Genomic DNA, 12,319 nt, shown 5'->3' on the forward strand with positions numbered 1-12,319 from the left:
AGAAAGAAATATATTTACGCGTGCACAGTTTTCGGAGAGATTTATCATTTGCTTTTATTCTTTTAAAATTTATAAAGTGGAGAATGAAATCGCTAAGGTGAAGGCTTCACTAATTTTTAAATAATTCTATGAAGAAATGTACAACTTCCGCACTTCCCACCCAAGGTTTAGCAACTTCCCTCATAAGTACTACCGATTTCGTTCCTCAACTTCTCGAGATCATCTTGGATCGCTGAGGGATACTGCCGCTAGGCCCTTGAATGGCTGCAAGGGTTCAAAAGTGTTGGGATCCTCTCCGGATCCTGTAAAATCCCATACATTCAAAGCAAAAGTAAGCCTCTTTATGGGCATATAGTATTGAAACTTTGCATGCGTAAATCTAAAGTTTTATATACCTATTGTAAAGGAAAATAACTCTGTAATGGCCGAAACTGGGCACAGCAACCAAAGACAAAAAGGCCAACAAAATGTAGTTAATCGCAGGTATACAATGAGGTTATATTGACAAACTGTACATACGCATAGCTGAAGTACTTGCTGATTATCATCGTTGTTCCATTGTTGTGAAACTTGAAACTACTTATATAGAGAAAATAATATACATATATAGCTATATCTTAGATCCATTTAAAGCACACAAGAGATTCTACGTTGTGTTTGTGTTATGACTTTCCACGCTTTGAAGAATTGCCGAATTCAATCATGCCACACGCGTTTTACTAACATATAACTAGAGGACTCTTCGTATATCTTATCCCATATAGTTCGAAGACGTTGTACAGGGTATGCAACTCAAGGTATTTAGCAAAGGAAAAGGGTTTTGTTCGGTTTTCAATCAAGTCGTTGTGTAAGTTTATGCTTCGGCCCCCCTTCTGGGGGCTCAGCATCCAATATAAACGTGTGAATTAGACAATATAGCTTCTAACTGAATAATAGTGCAGCATACTCGATACTTATACTATATCCTACAGATATTTCTTCGTAACCAAATCGTTATATTGTTGCCTAACTATGTTCAAATGTTGCATAAGTGTTAACTACTAAAAAAAAAGCTGGTATGGGGTCAAACAAACAACAAACAATGCTACTAAAGCAGCTAACCAAAGCGTTTTGTGCACAGTATTCACAAATATATTGAAAGTACTAACCTTAAATGTTTAATATTACCTTTTACTGTATGTATTTGCTAGCTAAGACAACTAAGATAACCGCACACACATACTATCTCTCTCAAAAAGTTCGTATTCGAATGACCGCAAAGAAAGAAAAACCTATATATGTAGTTTAGCGCGAGCATATAGTCACACAGTATTAAATATGAAAAGCAGGGCATTACTATATATTAGCATAATACTCGAAAAAGTAACTAAATGTATTATAGTCTTAAAACGATTATCACATTTCTACTCAGACCTTGAAACTACATACATACATATGTGTACTCATGTCATGCCATGCCATGTTTATAGGGTGAGAACCGGGAGAAACCAGGAGAAACCAGGAGGAAAAGAACACAAAACAAACATAAAACATGCATATTATATATACTATTTATAAAGACGACTAATGGTGACCAAATAGAAAGATATACTAAATATTCTCAAAGTATGATTAACCCACACACATGTGTTTATTACCTAGAGATATATATATTGCTAACTAAGCTGATACCACCCGATATCGGGAAAACCAAACGAAATTGCGTTGAGTTTAATATACTCGCCCATCATATACGAAATTGGAAACAATGCGAATGCAAAATACAATATGTAACTGAAGTTGTTGGTGAATAAACAAGCTACAAAAAAACACTTTTTTGCTTAAAACTTTATTTAAACTTTATTGAGTTTACACATCATCATTATTTACATCGGATTCAGAGGGATGCGTTTTCAACATAATTATAAGGGTAAGCAAAAGACGCTTTAATGCGAAATAAAATTGTCTTATGTATCTGAAATTTGCTATGTGTATCTGTCACGGTATTTACATATGTAAAATTTAAGGTCAACTTTTAGAAAGCCCGAGAAATATGTATATAGTTACGAGGGTTACAGAAAAGGTCAAGAACGCTTTGAACTTAAAAACTAATTCATGTGTGACTAAGTTAGCGGCGACTGCCGGTGCCCTAAGAAGCTGCATTGGACTCGTCTACGTAAGCCGTTGTATCGCTCTTTTCCCTGGCAAACAAGATTATCTGATTGAGGCTTTCCCCGAGCTCCTCCATCACCTCGCGCTCGGTGTCCTCAACGGGCATGCCCTGCTTCTCGTGCATCACAATCCGAGATATCATGCACATGATGGTCGCCTCAATGACATCGTCCGTCAAATACATTTTGGAGCGGTTCTTAAGCGTGTGCTTGTCGCTCTCATCTGGAACCCTTCGAGTGCTCTTGGCACCGTACAGGCCATCCAGCGAGTCCATGTCCACGTCCGGACGATCTTCCATGTTTCGGCAGCCTGCGAAATCGAGTTTTTAATTAGGTTGTCTTTTTTCAAATTTAACAGCAACTCATTTACTTACCCACGCATTTGCATATGCTGGTGCAGGGAATCTTGGCCTCATAGCACTCGCAGTAGTTCTTGAGGCATCCAGATCGCTTGCAATTACAGCCTTTGTTATGCAGACGCATGTCACCCGAATTGGGAGCCGTGATTTTGGGCCTTAAAAAAAGGTAAAGTAAACCGGAAAGGTAAGTAAACGTTAGCTGGATTATTCAACTAAAATCACTCACTTGAAGGCGCTTGGGTTGCGATCGAGACAACTGCGGATGGCCCGCTCTCGCTCCACCTCATAATCCAGATTGTTGAAGCAATCCTTGCAGGTGCAGTCCTGGCAGAACTCGCCGTTCGCAAAGCAGTCGCAGTAGAGCTTCAAACACTGCGACTTGCTGCAGTTGCAGTGTTTCCGGCGCGACGTCATGCCGGCCAGTGCATCGGCGGCGGCGCCTGATCCTGCCCCGGTCGACGGTGGTTTCAGTATATCGAAAAGCGGCTTGCCGGAAGCCGCGGCTTTCGTGACTTGAGGTGGCTTTGTGGGCAGCGTTGGCAGCGTTGGCAGCGTGTTCCCCTTTCCCGGCCCCCCCGCCGACTGCAGTTGCTGCTGCCGGATCCTCTGCTTGGCCTGAGCCTGCAGTTGCAAGTGTTTCGCCTGCTGCTGGGGAGTCATCTGCTTAAACCTCGCCTGCTGCGAGGCAATGGACAGCGGTCGCCGCAACTTGTTGTCCACATAGCCAGTGTATCCCCGCCGCATGGAGCTGGTCGAAGCCTGGGGAACACCCGAGTTGCAGATCATGTACTTTACCCCATTGGTTCCCGTGGTTTTCATAAAATTGTAGATCTTCTTGGGCGCATTGGGGCTGGTGTTGCTGCTGGGAGTCAAAGAGCGTTGCTGCTGGCTGCCCTGTTGCATGATCACGAAACGTGGCTTCTTGGCCTCCGGACCTGGATCGCTGCTGTCGCTGGCATCGCCGCTACTGGCGGCCAAATTCTTAAGCTGCATATTGAGATCGGTTAGCCGGTGCTTGCGAGACGACTCCTGCTGTCCGCTAGCCCCGCTGCTGCTGCTGGCCGACTTGGTGGCGGCGTTGGTGCTGGCGCCCAGCGCACGCTGCAATGTTGGGAGCTTAGAAATTAGTAAGAAAATCTTCTAAGCTCGGGTACTCACCTTAGAGACCAACGTCTGCATGGAGGGCAGCGGCACAATACTGCCCAATGACCGCATTATAATCTTGTTGGAGTTGCTGCTCACGGCGTGGTTGGCCCTTTGAGCTGGTGCTGCGGATACTGCAGATGCTGCAGTTGTCGCTTTTGATGTTGAGGGTGAGGTGGCCGTTACAACTCCAGCTTGAGACCGTACCACAGTTATCCTATGGCCTGGCAGGGCTCTTGGCACAGGAACGGCTGCTGTCGATGCAGATGCACTTGTCCCAGCTGCACTCGTCGTGGTTACACTCGTTCCGGCTGCAGTTGTCCCGGCTGCACCCTTGTTGCTGGTCAGCACGCGTACATATTGCACTCCTCCCTTGCCGGACAGCTGAACGGCGTGCAGTCCGCTCGTAGATACGCCTTGCCCGCCGGGCGTGTTGGTTATGGAGCTGGTAGCGCCCGGTTTCGGTGATAGCTTGATGATGTTCTTGCTGGACACCAGAATCTGTTTGCCACCACTCTGCACCAGCATCTTGCCAGATGTCCCAGGGCTTGTGGCACTGGAAACGGTGCCTGTCGTGGCTGTAGCTTGCTTCACCGGAGTCGCAGCCGGAGTCCCTGTCTTGAACTCCACCTGGCCGACGGATTTACCGAGCACCACGCTGCCCTTGGTGGGCGAGATGGCTACGGATGTGGTACTAGGGGTGACTCCAGCCACTGGCGGTTTGGCATTCAGGAGAACCGGCGAACTGGTCTGATTGATCTTGATGATCTTGCCGTCGGCTGTACGCACCACGTGGATTTTCGTTGACGGCGCAGCAGCCACCGCATTGGATGTGGGCGAAGTTGTTGGTGCTGGCTTTCCTCCAACACCACCGCCTGCGACCAGTGGTGTAATGCCCTTAAGGGTGATAGGCACTGAGCTAGTGGCACCCGTTTTGACCGGTACCGCAGCCTTTACCAGGCCAGCGCCCGCTATGGTCACGTTCTTGGAGAGCATCGCTTTCTGGATGTTTGGCGGGGCAACGAGGCGGCGTATTCCACTGGTCGGGGACGCTGCCACAGTGGCGGCCTTAGCTGGAGTTGATGTTCCGGGCGTAGACTTCTGGACGTAGAGTATCCGGCCATCGGGCGTCTTGATCTGTGTCAGGTTATTCAGCGTCTTGGTCACTCCGCCCGGTGTGGCTGTGGTAACGATCTTGACGTTGCTGGTAATGCTACTGCTGCTGCTGGTGGAGATTGGTTTCAGTTTGTTAAGGATCTTAACGTCCGTTATTTGAGGCTTGACCGGCGTGGTCAATGTACCAGTTCCTCCCAGGCTAGACAGTCCCGTCCCTGAGGTCACCACCTTGATGGCATGCGTCTTGAGGACGGGGGCTACTCCCGAGGTGGACAGACGCTTGTTCTCCAATATTTGAATGGTGGATTTCTTGAACTGTGGCGTGTGCAGCGAGTCATTGGCCATGTCATGACCGGAGGCATCCTCGTCCTCCGAATCCAGGGCATCGATATCCATGTGTTGTGGGCTTTTATCCTCCGTTGGCTCCAACAAGTCCTCAAAACTCAATTCGGGCAATGGGGTGTTGTCGTCCAGGGAATCTGTGGGCGACAAAAAAACCATTATTTTCACATTGCCCAATGCACTTTGGATGGTTTTATAATACCCGCAGTGTAGTCAAGGCGGTAAATACTCATATTTACTGATTTTCAAAATGATAATTTCAAAATGTTCTTTATCATCAGCTGCGGTTGCAACGTTTCTTTCCAACACCAAAAAATCGCTTTGCTCAAGGTTTCAAACATTGATTACCGATATCGATAAGCCACGTGGAAAATGACTCGATTGCCACGTGCATTACATCTAACTATCGATAAAAACGAGGCGCCATAATTGAATTGAGTCTTATCGCTGAATAAATCTATTGTTAACTAATTTAAACTAATTTTCCTTATAAATAAATAATTCATTAAGAAATGTATTTAAACTTCTAGTTCAGTTTCGGGTGTTTGTTTTTATTATTTTACTCGACTGGGACTGCGGTTGAAGCGCCAACAAACTTATACAATATGCATAAAAATCGCCTTAAGAATATGATTTTATTTAATGACTGACAGCGTTCCGATGCGAGGCTCTACTTCTTGGCAGCCACCTTCTTCTCGCGCGCCTTCTTGCCCTCTGTCAGCTCGGAGCGCTGTGCCTCAGTCAGGCCGGCCATGGTCTTGGTGACGACGCCGGTGCCCAGGGTTAGGTTGCCGTCGCGCAGCGTGAAGCGCTGGCCCTGCTCCAGCACCATGGGCCGGATGAGGCGCAGGATTAGCTTGGTGTCTTCGCCGGGCATGACCATCTCCTTGTCGGGAATCTGCACCTGGACGGCGCAATCCCAGGTTCGCGAAAACATTTGCAGCTGGATGAAGGACATGAACGGCTTGGTGCGGCCGCCCTCCTCCTTGGACAGGATGTACACTTGCGCCTCTAGTTGATCCAGAGCCTTCACGCTGCCCGGCTTGCACATGACCATGCCGCGCTTGATATCATCGCGCTTGACGCCGCGCACCAAAGCACCCAGCTGATCGCCGGCCTGCGCCTCCTCCAAGATCTGGTGGAACATCTCCACGCCCGTTACCGTCGACTTGAGCACCTTGTTGTAGCCGACGAACTCGCATTCCATGCCCTTCTTCACTACGCCGCGCTCCAGGCGCCCAGTAACCACGGTGCCGCGTCCGGGAATCGAGTACACATTCTCCACGGGCAACAGGAACGGTTTGTCCAGCTCGCGCACTGGGGTGGGAATGAAGCTGTCGACTTCCTGCAGCAGCTTCAGAATCGCCTCCTTGCCAATTTCGGGACTCTTGTCTTCCAGGGCGCACAAAGCAGAGCCCTTCACCACCGGGATCTTGTCGCCGTCGTAACCCATCTCGGTGAGCAGCTCACGGATCTCCATCTCCACCAGATCGACCATCTCCTGGTCGGCAGCGTCCACCTTGTTGATGAATACCACGATGTGGTCGATGCCGATCTGCTTGGCCAGCAGCATGTGTTCGCGGGTCTGCGGCATGGCGCCATCGGTGGCGGCCACCACCAAGATAGCGCCGTCCATCTGGGCCGTGCCGGTGATCATGTTCTTGATGTAATCCGCATGTCCAGGGCAGTCAGTGTGTCCATAATGGCGTGTCTCCGTCTGATACTCAACGTGGGCCACATTAATGGTGATGCCGCGCGCCTTCTCCTCGGGTGCATTGTCGATCTCGTTGTACTTCTTGCTCTCGGCCAGCTGCTTGTCCGCCAGCACCTTGGTGATGGCCGCCGTGAGCGTGGTCTTGCCGTGATCCACATGGCCAATGGTGCCCACGTTGCAGTGGGGTTTCGTGCGCTCGAACACCTTCTTCTCGTTGGCGTACTCCCGCAGATACTGCTGCATGTTGCCGGTGGAGGGGGCAGCGAGGAGTCCCTGGCCCTGCCAGTCCCTGCGGGCAGCGGAAGCGGCTGAGGCGCCCGCCAGGCGCAACATCCTTGCGGAGCTCATGGCTCTCCGGCTGCAGCGCAGCGCCAGAGCCATTGGGGCGGCGGACCGGCAGACGGCAGCGGCAAATGCATGTGACATGGTTCTGGGCTTCTGCTAACTAAAGATTGCGTTCAGAGAAGTGGCTTTGGTGCGTGGAACTCCTGCGGCACTCACAAGTATTGATTCGGCTGTCCTGGCAGGGGGCGAAATGCCTTTTCAGAAAGTATTCGGAAAATCTTTGCTGCCCGAAATTGCGTAAACCCCGAAATGTGCTGTGGTGCAGACCTGCCAACCCGTCGCGACCTATCGATAGACGACGGTCGGTCCCTGCGATTACTCTTATTAACTAGATGATTATAGCTATATATATATACATTTACAAGTAATTGGGTTTTAAAATAAACTTAAAACTCACTTGTTTTTATTTTAATGACCTTAGGTCTGTTAGCTGCTCTAATTTCTTGGCACTTTGGTGTAAGTTGGCAGCCCTTGTTGACGTTATGAAGGGAAATTATTTTGTGCGCGTTTTTTCTGCCAATTAAACACAGGCCTCGACACAGCCAACACACTTGCAAAGGGCAGCCACAAGCTCGCTATTTTTTTGTTGGCCGTTCGCCAAATCCTTAGTTCCACTTTTTTGCACGGTATAAGCGCAATTAAAACTTGCCCCCAAGACTGTACCCCACCAAAAACACTAATACCAGTAAGCACACGCCTATGTGTGTAGCAAAACAGTCTGGCAAGGCTGCACGGGGAAATTTGATTGGGATGTTCCCACAACGTTAAAAGCACTTTTCGTTTCGTCAGCAGAGCCAAAACAGTTAACAAATTAGCCAAATGCAATGGTCGTTGGAATCCAAATGCATAACAAGGGCTCTAATCTTCGTCAAGGTCATTAAGAAAAGTGTTACAAGGGGGAGGGTGGGGCCCGGGGCCGCAGAAACAATTTGCGCGCCAGCGGCCGGGGACGTGGGACCAACTGCCATGCCAAGTACATGCTGTACTGCTGGGTTGAAAATTCAATTTGAAATACGAAAGTCCAAGTGCATCCTCACCTAAATTGCCGCCACTGGTGTCCATGGCCAGTTGCTTTGTCCGCCTCCTGTGCGTCTGCTTATCGTTTGTTGCTCCTTGCTCGCGCTTTTAATGCACACTGTGCGCGGTCACAGCGGGCAAAACAAAAAGAAAATCTGAATCTGTACCGTCGTGTGCGCTGCGAAATGCGTTCAACTCGTCGGCGTCGCGGCCACAATTGCAATCTTGTTAGTCACTGCAGCTGTCTGTGCGTCGCGATATCACTGGCACTCGCACTTTCACCGGCCGCCTTATCAGCGCTTATTTACACCCGGGTGCACCAGCAAATTCAAAATTCAATTTAAATTTCCGTCGGAACTCTATTCACTCTGTTGATGAGACATTAAATTTATCTAGGGCGGAGAGGGTCGCGATAGATGTATCGATATTTAAATCGCGATATTTTTGTTCAAAAACGTGGCAGCCCTGGTTCAAGAGCGTTTTATGTGTCGTTTTAAAGGGTTTTCCGCTGAGAATACTTGTCTGTTTGCTTCTCAGAGCTGCACACAGGCTTCGAAGGTGTTTAAATGCGTTAAATTGCAGAGGACGTGATAAATAAAGGGAAAACCACAACATTTCTTGGGCAGTCTGGCAGCCCCAAGGTGGGGATTTTTAGGATATTTAAGTGTGGCCAGCTATAAGGGAGAACATCCCTTTTTTCGTATTTTAGCGCGGGCACACTCCACATCTCGCGCTTCCTTTCTTATTGGGAAAATAAATAAATAAAATTAAATATATCGTATTTTCTGGTAATGATAATTTATTTAATATTATAAACCAATTGTTACGTACTGTGCATGCTTTCATCTGCGCAAAATGACAATTATACAATTAATAAAATCTTGATATATAACATAAAACTAAAACAACGCCAAATACAATTAAAATATTCAAATAAAACAATATTACATGAACTCCGACGACGGACGGAGACGGACTTTACGGTTGCGCAGCCCGTAAGTCCGAGGAGTTTGTTCGTTTCCGTCATGGGCGATCGCTGTCATGTCCTGATCCAAGGACCTACGCTCGGTGGACGTCTCCAGGGACATGTCTTCCTCGCAGTCCTCCAGCTTGTCTGCGCCCACTTTCTCCTCGGTGCTGATGTTGCCCTCCTCGATAGTAAACTTGAAGCGACGAACGCTCTTCTTGGCACTGAAGATGACCCCGCGGTTCTGGCGCTTCATGGTGCCCGGTGTTTTCAGAATGGAGGGGCGAGATTTCGGCGGTGGCGTCTTGTCGACAGCGTTCTGCTCCGCGGCTGCAATCAGGGCTGTTTTCAGCAGCGTATTCGGTGCAATGGAGGAGCGTCCTTCGCCAGTGGACATACGAAGGACTGTGCGGGCCGGCGAGAAGGATCTGCGGTCTCGTACCACGACAACGCGCTGCGAGCTGCGGCGCGATGGCGTCGCTGGGATACCATCGTCCATTGGCGCCTCCTCCAGTTTGGTTTTTTTCATGTTGGCATGTGCTTTGCGGAGGAACTGCTGCAAATTGCTGCTGGGCTTGGCCTTTGCCTTCATATTCACCTTGCGGCTGAGCTTTGCCTTTGGCTTGGCTTTTGCCTGCTCCGGCTTCCTTGCTTCCTCTGGCACTGCATCCGGGTCCAGCCAATCATTCGCCTTCCAACGCTCCAGGCTCGCGAAGCGCTTGTCCACGTTCTCGCTCTGCAGCCGCAACATGTCCCACCAGCCCTCCAGATCCGATGGCTGCACCGGCTTTGTGTCCTCGCTGCCATCGTTCGGCAGTTGGTTCTTGCACATAGCTCCGGCCTCGCACCGATCAATCAGGCCCTTGAACTGCATCATCTTCTTTGTGGTAAGCAGGCGCGTCTGACCCACTGTCACGTTGATCATGTCACCGCCGCCTGTCTCCTGCAGCCGCTCCTCGTTGGACTTGCTGTACGCCTCCCAATCGCTGCAGAGTGCTTCCAGCCGGGTGAGCTCCTCTTCCAACTGCAACCGGAAGTACAGGACGGATTCAATGGCCCGACGTACTTCCGCCGGCGTCTCCCCGTCTTGCAAGTAAAAGCTATTCCGTTTATCCCGCTCGCTACGGGAGTTCACCTTGCCGCGCGAAACACTCACAAAGGGACTGAGATAGTTGGACTTGCCCTCAGAGTCGCGGCGTGGCGGAGTCTTCTCCACTGCCGGCACGAATGTGGCTTCACCGTCCTCCCCATTAACTGGAATGGAATGTGGCGGTGTCTGCACGAGCGTGGTTTCTCCGTCATCTCCTTGAACTGGAAGGGAATATTAGGATCACAGCTGGAAAGCAAATGTTTATTTACTCACCTGTTGTCTGGAGTGGCTCCAAGGCCAATGACTCGTTCGCCTCTGAATTGGCCACCGAGTAGCGAGTAAAGTTGAACTTCTTCTTGGAACCCGAACCTGGTTTCTTAGAGTTAACAGCTGGCAACAGCTTCCGCTTAGCCATACTGTCTCCCCCTTTTTTGCCCGATGCCACCGGACTCAATGCGGTGACGTCGCCAAAAACCTCTTGGAGACTGCCGCTACAATTGTTGGTTTTGTACTGCGTGGATGTGGACTGGGCGAAGAAAGGTTTTTCAGTTTGATCCGCCTCCAGCGGCGTATGTGGAATCACATCAGTCGCCGCCCGAACCAGTTCAGTCTTAAGTTGTGGCAGCTTTCGGGCATTCTCCTCCAATCTTGTGTACTTGCTCTTTTCCTTGGTGGCCTTCATCCGAACTGGCTGATGAAAGGATGCCTTATTGGCTAAACCTACCGCCTTGTTGGCTGTGCCAGCAGTTTTGCTAGCCATACCTGCCGCTTTGAATTTGCCAGCGGCCCCGCCTCGTATGGGCAGTGGCTTCACTATATTAGCCCGACCTACGGCTTGTGCTCTGTTCACGGCGGGCTTCTCGAAGGGCTGAGTCATAACATTGGCCAGTTTCGGACGCGGTTGGGCTGCAGCGGATAGCTTTGCGGACGCTAGATGCACTGGGGTCTTGAGACCGCTAGTTTGCAGAGTAGTTTTGGTTGCGGTGGCAGGCACTGTAGGACGGATGGTTTGCCTTCGTTCCACGGTTTTGGTTTTCACTGCCTGCGGCTGCACTGATGTCTTTGGCCTGCTCAAAGCCACTGGCTTGCTTGCCGGCATGACTGCAGGCACCCGTTTGGTTGGCACAGGAGCCACAGAAGCTGCTTTTCTTACTGAAGGCAGAGCAGGAGCTAGCTTTCTTGCTGGAGCTGGCTTAGCTACCGCAGCTGGCGGCTTGCTTGGCACTCTGGATTGTATAGCCTGCTGGATTCTAGGCCTGCTCGCCTGAGGCGCTGCGGCGACTTGATTCTGTTCCATTACCTTGCCCTTAGGATTGACAACGATGTAGAGGGACTGCCGCTTCTGGAGTGGTTTAAAAACAGGCACACTCTCCTCCTCCTCCTGGGGCGGACGCTGCAGGATGACGGGCGCTCGGAATACCGCCGATGTGGGCATCGCAGTAGCCTTCTTAATGGCAGGGCCCGCAGAAGGCTTAACGGGCTGGCCGCGGCGCAACTGCTCTTGCATTTTGTGTTCCTCCTTTTTCGCGGCATTCCATTTCTTGAAGCGCTCCAGGAACTGCTGGTGGCGAGCTGTTTTGCTATCTTTTTTATTCTGCGGCACCTCCTGGCTAGGATTCTGCTGCTGCTCACTTGGTGGCGCCTCGTTCTCCTTGGGTGCCTCTTGGGTCGGCAACTGTGGCATTGCTTGCTTTTGCGGCTTAACTTTGACCGGAGTGGGACTCACACTGATTATACGGTTGTTTTGAAAGCATTCCTCTCTGTTTTTGGCGCGCCGCTCCTGCTGTCGCTCCCTATTGGTCTGTATGTGGTTGCGCGGACTCAGCACCAAAGACTGTTCTTTGTATAGTTCCTTGTGGCGCTGCATGGCGGCGATTAAGGGGCGTAGTATAAACTTTATGGGGCAATTTAATAATATATATAATCTGGGTGAGAAAAGTGCCGTTTTTAGGCGTCGCTAACTCAATTTGAAAATGGCGAAGCGTCAGATGCGGCACCCCAGTGTGACCAGGTAGCACCAGTCATCAGCATACTAAATATGGAAATGCCGGTAGGCCGGCGAAGTGTTGCCACTGT

At 49.9% G+C, this 12,319-nt stretch overlaps 3 protein-coding genes across 5 annotated transcripts; all 3 read right to left on the reverse strand.

Moving 5' to 3' along the window:
* Positions 1-1,842: 1,842 nt before the first annotated feature.
* On the reverse strand, positions 1,843-8,563 carry mip120 (Myb-interacting protein 120). 3 transcript variants are annotated; one of them, XM_070284723.1, is made up of 5 exons: positions 5,313-5,446; positions 3,668-5,247; positions 2,736-3,610; positions 2,525-2,664; positions 1,843-2,460 (listed from the first exon to the last, which is right to left on the reverse strand). In XM_070284723.1, the coding sequence occupies exons 1-5, from the start codon at positions 5,341-5,343 to the stop codon at positions 2,129-2,131; spliced, it is 2,958 nt and encodes a 985-aa protein (XP_070140824.1). In that variant the 5' UTR covers positions 5,344-5,446; the 3' UTR covers positions 1,843-2,128. The 3 variants fall into 3 exon arrangements, with proteins under 3 accessions (XP_070140824.1, XP_017016937.3, XP_070140825.1); XM_017161448.3 differs by lacking the exon at positions 5,313-5,446 and adding an exon at positions 8,207-8,563 and having other exon boundaries at positions 1,844-2,460; XM_070284724.1 differs by lacking the exon at positions 5,313-5,446 and adding an exon at positions 7,567-7,849 and having other exon boundaries at positions 1,844-2,460.
* Positions 5,641-7,477, reverse strand: mEFTu1 (mitochondrial translation elongation factor Tu 1). The gene is made up of 2 exons (XM_017161456.3): positions 7,326-7,477; positions 5,641-7,269 (listed from the first exon to the last, which is right to left on the reverse strand). Exon 2 carries the CDS (start codon positions 7,248-7,250, stop codon positions 5,781-5,783), a length of 1,470 nt encoding a protein of 489 aa, XP_017016945.1. The 5' UTR covers positions 7,251-7,269; positions 7,326-7,477; the 3' UTR covers positions 5,641-5,780.
* Positions 8,564-8,962: 399 nt separating the features above from the next.
* mars lies at positions 8,963-12,248 on the reverse strand. Its single transcript, XM_017161489.3, has 2 exons — positions 10,517-12,248; positions 8,963-10,464 (listed from the first exon to the last, which is right to left on the reverse strand). The coding sequence occupies exons 1-2, from the start codon at positions 12,108-12,110 to the stop codon at positions 9,131-9,133; spliced, it is 2,928 nt and encodes a 975-aa protein (XP_017016978.1). The 5' UTR covers positions 12,111-12,248; the 3' UTR covers positions 8,963-9,130.
* Positions 12,249-12,319: the final 71 nt, after the last annotated feature.

This window comes from Drosophila kikkawai, chromosome 2R (assembly GCF_030179895.1).
Source record: "Drosophila kikkawai strain 14028-0561.14 chromosome 2R, DkikHiC1v2, whole genome shotgun sequence".
NCBI classification, from domain to species: domain Eukaryota; kingdom Metazoa; phylum Arthropoda; class Insecta; order Diptera; family Drosophilidae; genus Drosophila; species Drosophila kikkawai.